Source organism: Cyprinus carpio, chromosome A13, assembly GCF_018340385.1.
Source record: "Cyprinus carpio isolate SPL01 chromosome A13, ASM1834038v1, whole genome shotgun sequence".
NCBI lineage: Eukaryota > Metazoa > Chordata > Actinopteri > Cypriniformes > Cyprinidae > Cyprinus > Cyprinus carpio.
The window spans coordinates 2405325-2423697 of NC_056584.1; the positions used below are offsets into that span (position 1 = coordinate 2405325).

At 38.5% G+C, this 18373-nt stretch overlaps 1 protein-coding gene and 1 pseudogene across 1 annotated transcript in view; one reads left to right on the forward strand and one right to left on the reverse strand.

The window, feature by feature from the left end:
• The first annotated feature begins 966 nt into the window (after nucleotides 1-966).
• LOC109058191 lies at nucleotides 967-8267 on the forward strand (annotated as a pseudogene).
• Nucleotides 8268-12205: 3938 nt separating this feature from the next.
• Nucleotides 12206-18373, reverse strand: part of LOC109058193 (EGF-containing fibulin-like extracellular matrix protein 1) — a 28955-nt gene continuing 22787 nt past the window's right edge. Inside the window, exons 12-13 of the mRNA XM_042768390.1 lie at nucleotides 17842-17858; nucleotides 12206-14183 (exon numbers count right to left, since the gene is read on the reverse strand). Coding sequence (XP_042624324.1) covers nucleotides 14033-14183; nucleotides 17842-17858 — 168 coding nt within the window. The 3' untranslated portion in view covers nucleotides 12206-14032. The remainder of the gene's footprint in view (nucleotides 14184-17841; nucleotides 17859-18373) is intronic.

Sequence of the window (18373 nt, forward strand, 5' to 3'; positions counted from 1 at the left end):
GTCACATTAAGCATTTTCCATCATTCTGCAGTTATTGTAGTCTAAAATCACAATAAATATGAAATCTTCAAACCTTTTTTTTTTTTTCAAGGCAGTTTATAACCAAATTCAAACCGTTTTACTATATACTATGATATTGGCTACATACTAAGATATCCCAAACAAGACAAATACCCCTCAGTGTCCCACTGTGTGAGCTGTCCCACGCACCTGTACTCACCCTATATCATCTCTCCTAGACTTTTCACAGCAAACGACTTTGATTCTATAAATGAAGATGCGTTTCTTGGTCTTCCTCATCTGGAGTACCTGTAAGTGTCTCACTGCAAGAGGAAACGGTTGATATGATGATTCTCATGTATGACGACTAGAATGACTTGTTTGTTTTTCTCCCAGGTTCATTGAAAATAACCAAATCAAGTCCATTTCGCCGTTCGCCTTCAGAGGACTCAAGTCTTTAATACATTTGTGAGTATTTCTGCATAATACCGTTGGCATGTTGTTGATCAGCTCTCTGTTCATCCATGTTATCTGTTGTTTACAAGTGAAACAATCTACTAAGAAAAGGAATGTTTTCTTAGTAGATTATTCATGTTATTTCACTAATAAAAGAAGCAGTCAGCAATCTAGGTTGTATTCTTCATGAAACCTTTGCACACCATAAAAATTGGTCATTTCTCTGTAGTGATGAAAACATTTAATATTTTTTACGAATGTTATTGCAGAAGTCTGGCATACAATAATTTGGAGACACTACCGAAAGATCTTTTCAGAGGGATGGAAGCTTTGACTAAAGTGTATGTACGCAAGTGAATAATGATTTAGCAATGCAACATCATTTAAATAACTGTCAGTGAATTAAGAGCTTGATTGTCTACAGTAGACTGAAGCTCTTTGCGTTTGTCCAGGGATCTGAGAGGCAATCTTTTCAGCTGTGACTGTAAACTAAAGTGGTTAGTCGACTGGATGTTTCATACAAATGTAACTGTGGATCAGATCTTCTGCAATGGCCCTGAAGCTTACCAGGGCAAGAAGATCAATGACCTTGTGGCGCAGTCATTTGATTGCATAACAACGGGTTAGTAATATTACAGACCGCTTTGTGTTTTCTTGACTTTGAATGAAAAAATGCTTAATATCTGTCTGTTTTTTCTACAGATTTTTCATTGTTGAAGTCTCTTGACTTTCAATCCATTTCAGTTGAGGCTTTTGCATTTGGTGGTGACCAGTTTGTAGTGTTCGCCCAGCCTTTCATTGGCAGGTGCAGCTTCATGGAATGGGATCACGTGCAAATGGAGATCAGGAGCTTAGATAATATCACAAGTAAGCAAATAGCAGTGGAAATGTTGTGAACATGTCTAAATCTAAATATGATAATACACACAATACTGTTTCCAGACAGTTTCAGCTGTTTCAGTTTCATTTACAGCACAAACTGTAGTTCAGCAAAATGATTTTTTATGGCATAATAAGTTGGTACTCCATAGTTGTGGTGGTTTTCAAGCCTTTGTTTCATACAGCTGTAAAAAAAATCTTCAAATCTTTCCACCGTAGGCACTTCAACTAGGGCTGGATGATTAATCGAAAAGTAATCGAAACCGAAACTCAGAGCCTATAACCGACGTAATTTTTTTCCAAGTCGGTTATTTCGTTTTTTTAATCCTATTAATATTTCCGCCCACTGTGTGTTAATGTACTTTCCCCTTAAAACTTATTACCGAGTGTGTAGTCACGTGACTCCACCCTGTCCAGTCTGCGACATAATCCGACATTGAAGCAACATGGAGGAGAATTCAAACACAGAGTCAACTCAGCAACAGCAACAGGAGGAGCCGCTTGTACCAAAGAAACACGCAGTGTCCGTCGTTTGGACACATTTTGGCTTCAATAAAGATGACACCGAACAAACTCAAGTCAAATGCAAACACTGCAGAAAAACTGTTATAGCGACCAAAGGTAATACCACCAATCTGTTTCAACACTTGGAGCACAATCACATTACCGAATATGAACAGTGAATGGCTCAAAAAAAGAGAGAGACTGACAAACACCCAGCAACAACTGCCTCCACAAAGCAGGTGTCGATAACACAAGCATTTACAAATGCTACACAATATGAAAAGGATTCAAGAAGATGGAAAGAAATAACTGACGCCATTTGTTACTACATCGCGAAGGACATGGCTCCCATAGCTACAGTGGAGCACAGTGGGTTTAAACAACTCGTTAGAACACTCGACAGAAGATACACTGTGCCAGCGTGACCATATTTTCCCCAAACTGCGCTGCCAAACATGTACCAAACATGTCGTAAAAAAGTAGCTGCTGAACTGAAGTCTGTTAAGCACTTTGCAGCCACATCTGATCTGTGGTCAAGTAGGACGATGGAACCATATTTGAGCCTTACATTGCACTACATTGATGATGAATGGAAGCTGCACAACAGGTGCCTTGAGACAGCATATTTTCCAGTCGATCACACGTCAGAGATGATTGCACAGGGCCTGAGAGATATGCTTTCTGCGTGGGAACTAACAGAAGAGACCCTCTTGGCTAATGTTGTCAAAGCTGCACAGCTCAACAGATGGACACGGCAGCAGTGTTTTGGACACAGGCTGCACCTGGCAATCGGTAAGTGCACCAATGCTATAATATTTAATCTATTTGGGAATTTGTGGGTGGTGACGGGCTGCTATATTCTTTATTTGTTTAGATTATACATTTTAACGTCTAAATGTTTTTATATGACTTGTGTTTTTACTTTTCTGTGCTGAATCACTTTGTTACATGTGTTTAAAAGGGTGCTATATAAATATTAATTGTCCTTCAGCACACTAAATAAATATTGTGACAACAATAAAACAATGTAAACCTCACATTACAATGTCACAAAACGCTACATTAAGTCATTATTAGAGTAGAAATTTTAAAAAGCTGTAGATGTGTTATTAAACTGCTTAAATGATATCAGATTAATAAGGCGTTTCTCCTCTTGTATAAATTTAGCTAGAGCTACAGTTTGTAAATCTCTGAAACCATAAATAATTTAATATTCTTTTGTGTGTGTGTGTTTATTTCAGAAAATGCAATGAAAGATCAACGTGTGGTGCGAGCAATGAGGGTGTGCAAAAACATAGTCAGTGCCCTTTCCTATAGTTGGAAAAAGAAGAAGGCATTAGGGAAGGCGCAACAATAGCTCAACCAGCCTCAACACAAGCTAAAAACAGCTTGTGTCACCAGATGGGGATCGATCCAAATGATGACTGCAAGGGTCCTTGAGCAAAAGAAAGCCATTACTCAGGTCCTCGCTGATGATAAGAAATCAAGGCACCTTATTCCATCTTGGGCTGACTTGGATGTCTTGGAGGCTGTCAACAGAGCTCTTTCCCCATTGATGGAGTTCACACATGCCCTGTCAGGCGAAGAGTATGTGACCATTTCATTCGTGAAGCCTGTCCTACACATCCTCAGTTCACGAGTGCTGGCTGAGGAGGAAGATAACGTGGAGCTGACCAAAACAATCAAAACCAGCATCCTTGCATACCTTAAGGGGAAGTACTGAGACCCCATCACAGAAGAGCTACTGGACACCGGAAGTTTTGTTGATCCCAGATTTAAAACAGCATACATTTCTGCGCACCATGTCGCCACCATTCAGGAGAAAGTGAAAACAGAGATGGTGTCAGCAGCTGCAGTCCACAGTGAAAGTACCACTGAGAGTACACAGCCCTCTACGTCTTCATCAGAAGCAAAGAAGAGGTCATTAAGAAGTTTTTTCAAAGGAAGTGAGGCAACTCCTTCAACTGTACCCACTTTGTCACTTCAGCAAAAACTAGAAGCAGAGCTGAGCAGCTACTTGTTGTCCCCCGTGCTTGATAGTGAGGAAAATCCACTGGAATGGTGGGGAAAGCATCATCTACACTTCCCCAATCTAAGTAAGGTGGCAAAAAAGTATCTCTGCATACCAGCCACTAGCTCCCCATCAGAACGAGTTTTCAGTTCAGGAGGAAACATTGTTACATGCCTCAGATCCTGCCTGAAACCTGAAAAGGTAAACATGTTAGTGTTTCTTAGTAAGAACCTGGAGTAAATGCTCATGCATAGAGAGTGACAGGACAAGATCCCTGAGAGGAAGATCACATACAGTGAGCATGAGTAAGATTCACATCTATAATGCAATGAGCACACAAGATACACAGCCTGCTGATCCATCAGAGGTGCCTTGTCCAAGCCCTGCTCTTGCTCTTATTTTTGCACATGGCATTATTTAACATTTGTTTACAAGAGATGCAAGTTATTTTCTACTTTTAAAGGGGTCATGACATGGTTTTTTTTTTATTTTATTATTATGGTCCCCTAGGTGCAATTATAGTATTACTATAGTTTTTTTTTTTTTTTTAATCTTTTAAAATATAGTGAATTATGACATTTTCCCACCCTGTTTCTCATCCTTCGATTCAAACAGTCTGTTTTTGGGTTGTTTCCCCTTTAAGAGTTCAGTGTTAACGCCCACTGTTATGATTGGTTAAAGACAGTGCCTATGGATCAATTATCAACATCCCCAGCCAGAACATTTGCGGATTGAGCGTAACTGTTTAGTAGCGGGTGATGCATTCGAAGCGATGGCTCTTGCAATGATAAAACCTTATATGTTTGAGCACATCTGTTTGGATGATAAAACCTTCCTGTACACAGACCCACTCGCTGTCCGTCGACTGAACACTTGTGAGGCGCACGGGCGCGACAACGATACGAAATGAGCGTAGTTGTCTTGTGCTGGAGGCGGTCATATGCAAATGGTTGGAACGTCACTTCGCACCGTGACGTCACTTCTTACCATGGATCCAGAACGAGCTGTATTTAAAGCTTGATTAATTAAATGGCTCGTTTATAATGGGGAGGACGTCTTAAGCTATGAAACTTGCAGGATGTTTTAATGGTACAAAGACCTCTTATATTCCAAAAGATCAAGGCAAATTTGGTTTCTCATTTCATGACCCCTTTAAGGTGGCAATATATACAATAATTTATTTTGTTTACAAGAGATACGAGTTATATTTTACTTTTAAGATGGCAATATTTGCAATAATTTGTTTTGTATACAAGAGATACAAGTTATATTTTATTTTAAGATGGCAATATTTACAATTTATTTCGTTTACAAGAGATACGAGTTATTATTTTACTTTTAAGATGGCAATATTTGTAATAATTTATTTTGTTTACAAGAGATACGAGTTATATTTTACTTTTAAGATGGCAATATTTGCAATAATTTGTTTTGCTTACAAGAGATACGAGTTATATTTTACTCTTAAGATGGCAATATTTGCAATAATTTATTTTGTATACAAGAGATACGAGTTATATTTTACTCTTAAGATGGCAATATTTACAATAATTTATTTTGTTTACAAAAATAACTATTTTTAAAAGTTCTTTATTTTCTACATTTTTAGGAAACTTTTTACATTAAAACTTAAATTACTTTTTTATAAGACATTTTTATTTCAAGCATTGTATGCTTTGATTCAGTTGTTTGAAATATTAATAAATAAGCATTAATAGCTATCTGTGTGTTGTTTCCTTATTTTAGAATCACAAAGATAGGATTATGCGCTCTTTCATTAGAAAAAATAACAGTGAACATATGTACACTATAAGCCTTGCCAGTGAAATATGATAATTTTTTTATTTATTTTTTAAATAATCGTTCAATAAATTATGTTTTATTAACAAGGTTCAGGAGGAGCACGTCAGATACTTAGCCTAATTAGCACAGGTGGAGCACACTTAAGATAATCAGCACTACGGTACAAATACAGCTGACTTACCCCTATCCATTGATGGTTTATCAGCATTCGGTTTGCACCTTTTGCCATTATATGGCAGACTCAGCTTCTCCTATTTAGAAGACGAGGTCTATAATGTCTAGCCGCTCTGCTAGACCAGCCACACGCCACCGAGGATTAACCTCGCCTCTACTGGCGTCACTTCCAATTTTTCCCTGGCGTCCTTTTATCTTTTGCCCGTGCCTACAATTCCTCCAGTCGGGAAGTGGACCCCTTTTAATCCTGAGGCAAACTGCGATTAATTCCGACGGCTCCATCCTCGCGAAGGTTAACAAAGCGGATCTGTACGATTTAAGTCATTAGTCTCCCAGCAATCCGCCAAACCTCACTCTTAAATCCACAACAACAGGGCGGCCAATATATCGGGCAAAACTCGCAAGGCCTCGAACTCGTCTCGCTCGACACCTCCATTGCCCCGCGGCGCACAAAACCCGGCTTTCCTCAAGCGCTGGCTCGCAGCAGCAGGCATCCCGCTTCGACTCAACCTTTTACCGTGGCTCGTCATCATGCAGCCGGGCCTCAAGCTCTTGTGCTAGCGGCACAGGCTGTGTTGCAAATACAGTTTTAGGTAAGTCTCTAAAAGGTGTCGTTGGTTGCTGAAAGTTGTTAAACGATGTTGTGACACAAGGATCTTGATATTATTTTAGCCACGTCGCAAACGGCATAGAATACAAAGAAATTTCTAAGATTTCCTAATTTCGCGAGTATTTTTTCCTGTATTTTAAATTACACTTCACTCAGATAAACGGATGAAAAAGATTGATTTGCGAGAAAATGTTTTCAACTATGTACCTAAATGACTATTGATTATAGACACATAAGGTTTACCACAAAGAAACAACCTAATTAACCTGTGGGGAGAGAAAACAAAAAAAACGAGCATTTGGTCTCGCAGCGAGAACAGCACTTACTCGAAGCTCGGAGCCCTCCCTCCGGACAGCACGCCAAATATGCATTATAATACTTCAGCTAATTATATGTAAGTGTGAACTTGTGAAATGATGTTTTATTAACAAGGTTCACGTCAGATACTTAGCCTAATTAGCACAGGTGGAGCACACTTAAGATAATCAACACTAGGGTATAAATACAGCTGACTTACCCCTATCGACTGACGGTTTATCAGCATCCCACCTCCACCCCATCTCCTCCACTTAGAGTTCATTTTACACCTCTATATAGGGGGGAGTACTCTGGGTTCGGGCCAAACTCCGAGCTCGGAGCCCTCCCTCCGGACAGCACACCAAATATGCATTATAATACTTCAGCTAATTATATAAGTGTGAACTCGTGAATCGTAATCGAGGTAACTTGTTCGATTAATTGCTATTTATGATTTTAGAAAAAATCGTCCAGGCCTAACTTCAACTGTCATCTGCAAACCTATAGTCATTGATGGTCAACTCTTCATTATAGTAGCCCAACTGTTTGGCAGATCACACATCTTCAAGCGAGATGTCTCTGCAAACAAATTCATCGAAATCCAAGATGTTGGCATTCTGAAAGTCAGAAAGCCAAATGACGTGGAAATCTTCCACGTCAGCGGAGAGTCTTTCTTCATCATTGCCGACAGCTCCAAAGCCGGCTCCACAACTATTCATAAATGGAACGGCAATGGCTTCTACTCCCATCAGTCTTTGCACCCCTGGCACTGCGACACACATGTGGAGTATCTAGAGATTTCTGGGAAGCCTCATCTGATATTGTACAGCAGCTCTCAAAGGCTGGTCATTTACCAGTGGAGCAAGACCACTAAGCAGTTTGAACGGCGTATGGATATCCCAGAAATGGAGGATGTGTACGCGGTCAAACACTTCACTGTGAAGAGTGAGCTGTACATATGTCAGACCCGCTTCATTGGCAACTCCAAAGTGATGAAATGGAATGGTAGCATGTTCAGTGAGATCCAGACCATGGCCTCTCGTGGGTCCATGGTCTTCCAGGTGTTCTCGATAGGCAACTAGCAGTATGTCATCCTGGGCACCGACTATGCCTTTACTCGGGTCTATCGCTGTGATGCAAACAAAAGACAGTTTATTCAATTCCAGGAACTGAATATTCAAGCACCCAGGGCTTTTTCTCTGGTGTTTATTGACAACAGGGAGTTCCTTCTTGGTTCTAGTTTTAAAGGGCAAACACGTATATATGAACACCTGGTCCTTGACTTGAGTAGCTGAGTTGCTTCTCTGGGACAATTGAGGACACTGATAACAGAGTGTCTCAATGGATCTCATGAAGAACACATCCAGGTCATATTTAATTCTGAAATCCAAAAAAAGAAAGACTTTGATTTTTTAAAGTAAATGAAGCTTGTTTTAGGACTCAATTCTCTAGACCAGTGGTCACCAACCTGTCGATCGCGGTCGACTAGATAATATAGATCTTTATCACTGTCCCAGTAGATCCCAAAAATAACAGTAAAATAAGTACAAAAATGCATTACAATTTTCCATTCTTTGTACTGTATTTTTCTGTTATTTTCAGGATCTACTGGGGCATTGATAAAGAAAAATGCACATAATCTCGAAAAGTTTCGATGGCAATTTTCTTCTCCTCTTACCTCTGAATAAAGTGCAACTCTGCTTTGTTTTTCTTTTTCTTTGTTTTTCCATATTCAGACAATGGTGCTCTGGTTGAGGGTTGCGTCATAGAACGAGCAGAGCGCGTCGTCCGGGTAGGTGGGAAGATGGGCTATGGTCAGAAACAGTCTGGTATGACCCTTGAGTGAATGCCTCCCCTGCTCCAGCAGTAGGAGGAGGAATTCTGGGCGAGTGTAGGGATCCATAGAACACAACGGAAAGATAAAACTGAGGAAAAAACAGAAAACAAACAGAGGGGAGACGCGGAATAAACTGTTTATAGGTCAGGTCTTCTGTCACACTACGCTGCCAGAAGGAACACAGACCCGAGGATAATCGATAGAGTCTTTATTAATCCAACACAGGGGTAACATCCAACATGGAGAACAGGAGGAAGACACATGTACTTGACTGGTAGACCCAACAAAACTGAACTGAAAGGACTAGGGTTTTTAAAGGCAGGACACACCTGGGATCAAATTAACAATCAAATGAAAGACAAAACTGGGTCACTGGGGCAAAAACAAACAGACCATTCCATAATCCTGACACTAACAACACATATAATTTAGGATGGATATTATGTACATTGGGATGCAGGCTTGCTTGAGTCGTTTGTTTTGAACAATTTAATAAATAATTTATCAAAACAAGGGTTTGCTGCCACTTACTGGTGGTTTTATTGTCATCATTATTTAATCATGACAGGCCTAAACCATCCAAGGTTTCAGCACAAAAGCACATTTAGCAAAATATTGTTTAATTATCAATATTGACCAAAAAGTCCCCCATTTCATGCACAAGAAGGTAAAAAACGTTTATTAATAATAGTTAATTTAATAAGGCTAATTTTGAATTAAATAAAAAACTTTTTAAAAACTGTGAGAAATGTTGTAATTATTATTTAAAATTAGCTACAGGACCGACATACCCATACCATCCCCCCTGATTTTTTTTTTACAATTCAAACACTGGAGGTAACCAAGGAAATGATATAACGCGGCTGGTTCATAAGTGCCACCTGTGAGGTGGATGGATTATCTCGGCAAAGGAGAAGTGCTCACTAACACAGATTTAGACAGATTTGTGGACAGTATTTGAGAGAAATAGGCCTTTTGTGTACATAGAAAAAGTCTTGGATCCTTTGAGTTCAGCTCATGAAAAATTGGGGCAAGAACAAAAGTGTTGCGTTTATAATTGAAAAAACAAACAAAATGACTTATTTTCAATATAAAAGTAATTGTGGCTGGATTTTTTTTTTACTTTTTATCACATTCTTGGGCATGTCAACGATTAGTAACAACATGTGCAGCATTAGATTTTAGTTTTTTCTCCCTCATTTATTGTTCGTGGCTGTTTTTGCCCAAGTGACTTCCATTATAACAACATTTTTTGATTGCAAAGCCATGACACCATAAAATCATGCATTCTTGATGGTTGGTGGTTTTCCCTGTTGGGAAGAGGTAAAATTTGTTGTTTTTACAGTTGATCACTAGGTGGGACCATTAACCCTTTAGATAGGCCTGTGCAAAAAATGCTTAGTTTCTGGCTTGTAATATGGAGTTATATGGAGTATAACAGCAAATTATAGTGTTTGTGTGTGTGTGAGATTCTTGAAACTTAGTTTTTTTTTGTTTTTTGTTTTTTTGTTTTTTTGCACAGGCCTATCTAAAGGGTTAATGGTCCCACCTAGTGATCAACTGTAAAAATAACAAATTTAACCTCTTCCCAAAAGGGAAAACCACAAACAATAAAGAATGCATGATTTTTATGGTGTCATGGCTTTGCAATCAAAAAAATGTCGTTATAATGAAAGTCAATGGGGCAAAAACAGCCACAAACCATAAATGAGGGAGAAAAAATTTAAATCTAATGCTGCACAAAAACTAACAATGCATCAAAGCCAATGTTGTTACTAATCTTTGACATCCCCAAGACTGTGATAAAAGGTAAAAAAAATATCCAGTCCACAATCACTTTTTATATTGAAAATATGTCATTTGTGTGTTTTTTTTTCCCCAAAATCAGTGACATCATTTTATGAACTTGGTAATTAAAGAGTTAAAATCTTGGATTTTTTTTTAACATTTGGTATTTTTGATCAGGACTGAGGTTGATTAATAGATTTATAACAAAAAAAATTTAGAAAAAAAATATTTATCTGATACATTTTTACAGCAGTTTAATTTAGTGGATGTTTTCATCCACGAACATAACGAAAGGGTAGTGAATTTGCCCACAGTGTATTTTTGAGTTTTTGAAAATTTTCAAAGCATTTTCCTAAAATATGTGAAAAATAAGATTTGTCACCAAAAATCATTCAATTTGCTGAAACACAGGGAAAGTTGTGGCAAAAATAAGACTCAACTTTACCCCCTAGTGAATGAAAACGTCCCCAACAACGCATAAGGGTTCAATCAAAAACAACTGCTCGTGCAACATGTGTGAAGCATCTTTGTTTGGATTGTGAAAATACAGTGGTTGCCTCTAATTTCAAATGGTTACAGATATTTTTGTTTAAGGCCGTTTTTTTTTAATTTATTTTTTTTATAAAGCAAATAGCCAATAAATAAATTTGTTTAAAAAATCAGTATCAGAAAAAAAAAATCTGATTCTGAATCGGCTATGATTAGTGCATCACTAATTAAAATACTAAATAAAAGGACTCAAATTGGAATTACAATCTGGGATGTCTTTTTCTATAAATTCTTCAATTGGTAGATCTTGTTGTTCATAAAAGCTGAGGTCAGGGATCTTGGGCTTAAAAAGGTTGGTGACCACTGCTCTAGACTGTATATATACAGTATATATATATATTGTATTGTAATACAGTAATAATTGCTAAGTCTTCAGGAGAAATATTGTCGCCAGGCATAAGACTTGTAACGATAATAAATAGGCTTCTTTTTTTTAATATCTCTTTTTGTATCTGATTTTGGAGTGAAATATGACTAGGAGGTTTTCGTCAGATTCACCCGCCTCTTCTCAGCATGAAGACTCTTTGCATGATGGTGCCATTAATTAGGAACCGTAACTGAAATTATCCAAAGTTATCTTTTACATGATCTTCTCATTGCACTCATAAATTTCTGTTGTGTTTTTACATTGTGACTGCTGTACTTTCATTGAAATACGTGCTATTCTATTTATTAATGTTCATCTCAAATGAATGTGACATCTTGTTTACTGCTTTCTCAACTTGTAAACACTGTATTTTTATGTGGCAGCTGGGTGAAATATTTGATATGCAGATTGGAAATTTGAAATACACATTGACAGTCCGAGTAGTGTAGTGTTTGCCTGTTTGTTTGAGCCGTATTAACTACTAACAGTACAACCAAAGTCAGTACTGTTTTCAACAAGATAAAGATATTTATAAAGCGATGAAGAAATACTCTTATCACCACATGATGAAACGGTGATGTTGTTCTAATGGATACATTTATGCATGCATTTTTTATTCCTACATTTTGGAGACACTGATACTAACTTTACATAAAGACTTTCCAGAATCTTAAACATTTTATATTGTCAAATTGCAAGCGGTAATTTTTCAGTGATTCGGGATGAAATTAGTTTTTCTTTCTGCTTGGAAAGAGTGCTAAGATATTATGTAGGCCCAGCTAATCAATGTCTTCTGGATTATTAGAAACTCCAGGAAGGTGTGTTGGGTCCCATGCTGGTTTTTAGATAAACATGAAGTGATTATAACATTATATGAATTATATGAAGGAAAAAAATCATGGGGGGAAGAAAAAAACATTTGAGAAGATAACAGATGTATTTCACTTTATTTTTAACTGTTTTTGTTCAGCGTACAAATAACCAAGGTCATTTTATTAAAGACCAAAAGTTCTATAACAGGATATTAACATTTTATTTTTTCATCCTTGTTAGAAGCTCTGAGATATCTGTGTTTCAGCTAGTGAGTAATGTCAGGCTGAAGCCTATTTATTTGAAAGCAGATGAATTATGAGAAATTGCACAGCTAGAATCAGGTTATTTTCATGTCATCAGTGCAAAACATAGGTTAGCAATGTAATAAACCAACATATGATACCCATACCGGGGGCTGGCCAGAGGTCACTACTTTCACTTTCTCTGTTTGACAAAATACACATCAACTGAAAGATCTTATATCTATTAGTGACCAAAATTTACAGGTTCGGGTTAGATAGAAAGGACTCCAAAATTTGTGCCCCTTCAAAAAAAAATAAAAAAATTAGGTAGATGTAACTCAACATTACTGTGCAAAACAGTACTGTCTGCTGACAACAGTTAAGCAATAGTCAGCAAAAGAAAGCTGTTCATACAGTAGAGTCGTTCAGTCACGTACACCTTCAGATCAATGAATGAAAGTGCAAACAATTGCAGGAACATTTAATATGACATGGCACTGAGTAAATGCTTGTTCTTAAATTAGCAGGGCTCCAGACTTAAAAATGACAACGGACAATTAGAATGTACTTAGGAATTTACTTTTTTTTTTTTTTTTTTTCAAGATCATTATTACAAATTTATGCCTAACCGCTTATATACTCCATTTAAGATCTGCCCTATAACTTGCAATTAAATGTAATCTCTGATTAGTTTTGGTGAAGCAGCTGCAGTAATCTATCTGATGTTATTTCACTCTGAAAAGACCAAACACACCATTATTACTGATATGCCTCCGATAAAAAAATAAAAAATAAAAGCCTGTCAGTCAGGCAAGATTTGAAACTGCAAATTTAAGCATTTGTAGTATAATGTTGATTACAATCAAATGAAAGAATTTTGGAATGGAATTAAAGGGTGCCAATTGTTGAAGGATTTAAAAATGTGAATTTCCTGTGATGTGGCTTAAATGAGTTTTCGTCAATGTGTTTACAAATTTCTGATTAAAAAAGAATCCCAATTTATATTTGATATGAAACTGTTACAGAACATAACTGCTCATTTTTAGTAATGGTTATAGTTTAGTAATGGAAATGTGTGTCATTTATATTGAAGCATGGCACCAGTCGTGTTATTCCCACCACATCAGTTCATGATGCAGAGGCTGTCTAACGGTTTGAGATGTTTGTTTTCAAACCTATAAACGGTCCCCAGTATTTTAACTGACAAACTCTGAAAGCAAGCAGAGCTCTTACTTGCAAATGTGAATAAACTCACAATAAGATGATGCTTTTGGTAAATGTGCTGTACTTGTGTGTGACTAACAATCACCCATCCTTCATATACAGTAGAAATTCATTCAAAAGCATCCATTCTATTCTGTTGATGAATACTTTTCAGTGGTTGATCAAGGAGATCCATCACACTAAATATCCTCTCAACACCATCTCTCCATGCGACTTGGCCTCAGACGATGATGAAATATGACAAAACCAATAAAGTTTTTAGATTTTAAATTATCAACATAAAATGTTATTTTTTGTCACATTGGCAACCATTTTAGTGGCAGTCTGGAGCCCTGAATAAGATTCAGGTTATTTTTTTTATGACTGCAAGACAAAGACACATTAGAACAGTCAGCAGTTTATAACATCTAACCGTCGCTGCGTGTAACTTTAATGCAAGCAGTCTGGATATATATAAATGTGTGAAGCAGCAGTAGTGTTAGAAGGGGTAGGGTCCCACAATGATGGTGAGCCGTAGTAAAGAGCTTGAGCGATAGTTCATCACTGTGTGTTGAGTGATCATCTCCAGATCAACGATCAGCTCCTGAGGGCCCTCCAGGGACTTGGTCAAGACCAGCATCGCACCAACACTGCTGATCCGCTAATGCAATTAACGACAAATACATGGAAATCAGACATACTGCAAAACAGCGAGATATCCCCAAAAATATCATCAAATTTCCTCAATGATGGTGATGTGAAATAAGTGTAGTTAGACTTTCTTTAATCAAAATCTACATTATTTGCATGCAGACTGACGAAATTAACAAGCAGACATGAGGTAGTGGTAGAGCACTCTTCAATCCACAGCCTTGAAAGATACAGCCTAGTTTTTTAAGGAAGTTATAAGCATTTTATTTGTCAGAACATAGTCTTCCTAATTCAGCTGTGAGCCAGTTGTTTTTAAAGACCCTGCCTGTATTTAGTATATGTTAAATACATATCTCCATATGTCACATGCAATTATGTGGTACATGATTACAACATACTGTACCAACATACAGTAGCTCCAAATATCAAATAGATTTACATATTTACATTTAGTCATTTATAGCAGACGCTTTTATCCAAAGCGACTTACAAATGAGGAAAATAGAAGCAATCAAAACTAACAAAAGAGCAACAATATGTAAGTGCAAATTACAAGTCTCACACACACACACACATATATGTATATACACTCACTGGCCACTTATTCACACCTATTCAATTGCTTGGTAATACAAACTGCTAATCAGCCAATCAGATGGCATGACATGATATCTAGACATGGTGAAGATGACTTGCTGAAGTTCAGACTGAGCATCAGAATGGGGAAGAAAGGGGATTTAAGTGACTTTGAACGTGGAATGGTTGTTGGTGCCAGACGGGCTGGTCTGAGTATTTCAAAAACTGCCTATATACTGGGATTTTCACACACAACTATCTCTAGGGTTTACAGAGAATGGTCCGAAAAAGAGAAAATATCCAGTGAGTGGCAGTTGTGTGGACGAAAATGCCTTGTTGATGACAGAGGTCAGAGGAGAATGGCCAGACTGGTTAGAGATGATAGAAAGGCAACAGTAACTCAAATAACCACTTGTTACAACCCATGTATTCAGAATACCATCTCTGAACGCACAACACGTCAAGCCCTGAAGCAGACGGGTTACAGCAGCAGAAGACCACACCGTGTGCTGCTCCTGTCAGTTTAGAACAGGAAACGGAGGTTACAATTTGCACAGGCTCACCAAAATTGGAAAATAGAAGATTGAAAAAACTTTGCCTGGTCTGATGAGTCTCGATTTCTGCTGCGACATTCAGATGGTAGGGTCAGACTTTGGCATAAAGAACTTGAAAGCATGGATCCATCCTGCCTTGTCTCAACAGTTTAGGCTGGTGGTGGTGGTGTAATGGTGTGGGGGATATTTTTTTGGCATACTTTGGGCCCCTTAGTACCAATTGAGCATTGTTTAAATGCCACAGCCTACCTGAGTATTTTTGCTGACCATGTCCATCCCTTTATGACTACAGTGTACCCATCTTCTGATGGCTACTTCCAGCAGGGTAATGCACCATGTCACAAAGCTCAAATCATCTCAGACTGGTTTCTTGAACATGACAATGAGTTCACTTTACTCAAATGGCCTCCACAGTCACCAGATCTCAATCCAATAGAGCAGCTTTGGGATGTGGTGAAACGAGAGAGTCGCATCATGGATGTGCAGCCGACAAATCTGCAGCAACTGCGTGATGCTATCATGTCAATATGGACCAAAATCTCTGAGGAATGTTTCCAACACCTTGTTGAAAGCTTCTATGCCACGAAGAATTAAGGCAGTTCTGAAGGCAAAAAGGGGTCCAACCCGGTACTAGCAAGGTGTACCTAATAAAGTGGCCAGTCAGTATATATTGTGGTAGCTGTGGCCTAATGGTTAGTTAATCTTACTTATAACCCGAAGGTTGCAGGTTTGAATCTCAGTGCCAGCAGGAGCTGTAGGTGGGGGGAGTGAACAAACAGTGCTCTTCCACCCTCAATACCCATGGCTGAAGTGCCCTTGAGCAAGGCACTGAATCCCCAATTGTTCCCCGGCTTCTGGAGCAAATAGCTGCCCACTGATCCAGGTTGTGTTCACGGTGTGTGTGTGTATGTTCCTTACTCACTACTGTATGTGTGCACTTGGATGGGTTAAATGCAGAGCACCAATTCCGAGTATGGGTTACCATAATAACCGCAATTGTCGTGACTTTTCACTATATATATGCAAAAACAAGTAGACAAAATAGAAAGCTTTTTTTATATAAAAAAGAAGATAAATTGATAAAGTAAAATTTAAATAAAATAGAAAGTGCTAGAGTTAAGGGTCAAATAAAGTTGGAACAGATGTGTTTTTAGTCGTTTCTTGAAGATGGCTAAGGACTCAGCTGCTAGGATTGAGTTTGGTAGATCATTCCACCAGGGGGGAACAGTTAATGAAAAAGTCAGAAAGTGATTTTGTGCCTCTTTGGCACAATATGGCACAATAATGCGTTGTTCATTTGCAGAATGCAAGCTTCTAGAGGGCACATAACTCTGAAGTAATTAATTTAGGTTAAAGTGGCGAAGAGCCAGTAGTGGTTTTGTAGGCAAACATTAATGCCTTGAATATTATGCGAACAGCTACTGGTAGCCAGTGCAAATTGATAAACAGAGGTATGATGCGCATTCTTTTTGGCTCATTAAAGATTAATCTTGCAGCTGCATTTTGGATTAATTGTAGAGGTTTGATAGAAGTGGCTGGAAGACCTGCCAAGAGAGCATTCCAATAGTCCAGCCTGGACAGAACAAGACCTTAAACAAGGAGTTGTGTTGCATGTTCTGAAATAAAGGGCCTGATCTTCCTAATGTTGTATAAAGCAAATATGCAGAACCGGGCAGTTTCAGCAATGTGGTCTGAGAAATTCAGCTTATCATCAGTCACAACTCCAAGGTTTCTAATTGTTTTTGAAGGAGTTATGGTTGATGAGCCTAACTGAATGGTTCTTCCTGCTTCCCAAAGTTGTCCTAGAAGCCCCCCTTCCCTGGACCTTTTGTATGTCTCCCTTATTTAACACACCTGATTCCACTCATCAGCTCATTAGTAGAGACTGCAAGAACTTGTCTGATTAGGTAGACATACAAAATGCGCAGGGCAGAGGATCCTCCAGGACAGGTTTTGGAAACACTGCTCTTGACTACGCAGACCTGTTAGAGGTATTCAGTAAAGAGAAAGCCTTATCCTTGCCACCGCACAGACCTTATGATTGTGCCATCGACTTGGAATGTGTCCTCCAAGAGGGAGATTGTTTTCCCTTTCAGCACCAGAGAGGAAGGCCATGGAGGATTATATACAGGAGTCCCTGGCATCTGGCTTTATACGCCCCTCAACATCACCAGCTGGAGTTGGTTTCTTTTTTGTTGATAAGAAAGATGGTTGGCTCCGACCTTGTATATATTACAGGGGTCTCAATAAGATTACCATGAAGAATTGTTATCCTCTTCCATTGATGTCTACTGCCTTTGAGTTGCTTCAGGGGGCTACTATATTTACTAAACTGGACCTTCACAATGTACTGTATCATCTGGTCTGCATCCGTACTGGTGATGAGTGGAAGACCGGTTTTAATATACCCACTGGCCATTATGAGTATCAAGTCATGGCTTTTGATTTGGTAAATGCTCCTGCAGTATTTCAGACTTTGATTAATGATGTGCTAAGAGACATACTGAACAGATTTGTATTTGCATACTTGGATGATGTTCTTATCTTTTCCAAGAACCTCCAGGAAGCATGTTCGCCTGGTCCTCCAGCAGGTCCTAAGAAACCATCTCTTTGCCAAACTGGAGAAGAGTGAGTTTCATGTTCAAGAGGTTTCGTTTTTGGGTTTCATCATATCTAAAGATCATATCCAGATGGACCCTGCAAAGACCCAAGCAGTTAGAGATTGGTCTCAGCCCACCTCCGCCAAGCAGGTACAACCTTTTCTTGGCTTTTCCAATTTCTATTGAAAGTTCATTCGAAATTTCAGTGCAATTGCTGCTCCACTTATGGCTCTCACTAGCAAGAATGTTAAGGGTTTCCAGTGGACAGAAGAGGCTGAAAAGGCTTTCTGCAAACTGAAAGACAGATTCACCTCAGCACCCAGCACTTACTATCCCAGATCCTGAGTTGCCCTTCATAGTGGAGGTGGATGCTTCTGAGGTAGGAGTGGGAGCTGTACTTACCCAGCGTGTCATAAGAGACAACAGATTGCATCCATGTGCTTTCTTTTCAAATAATAT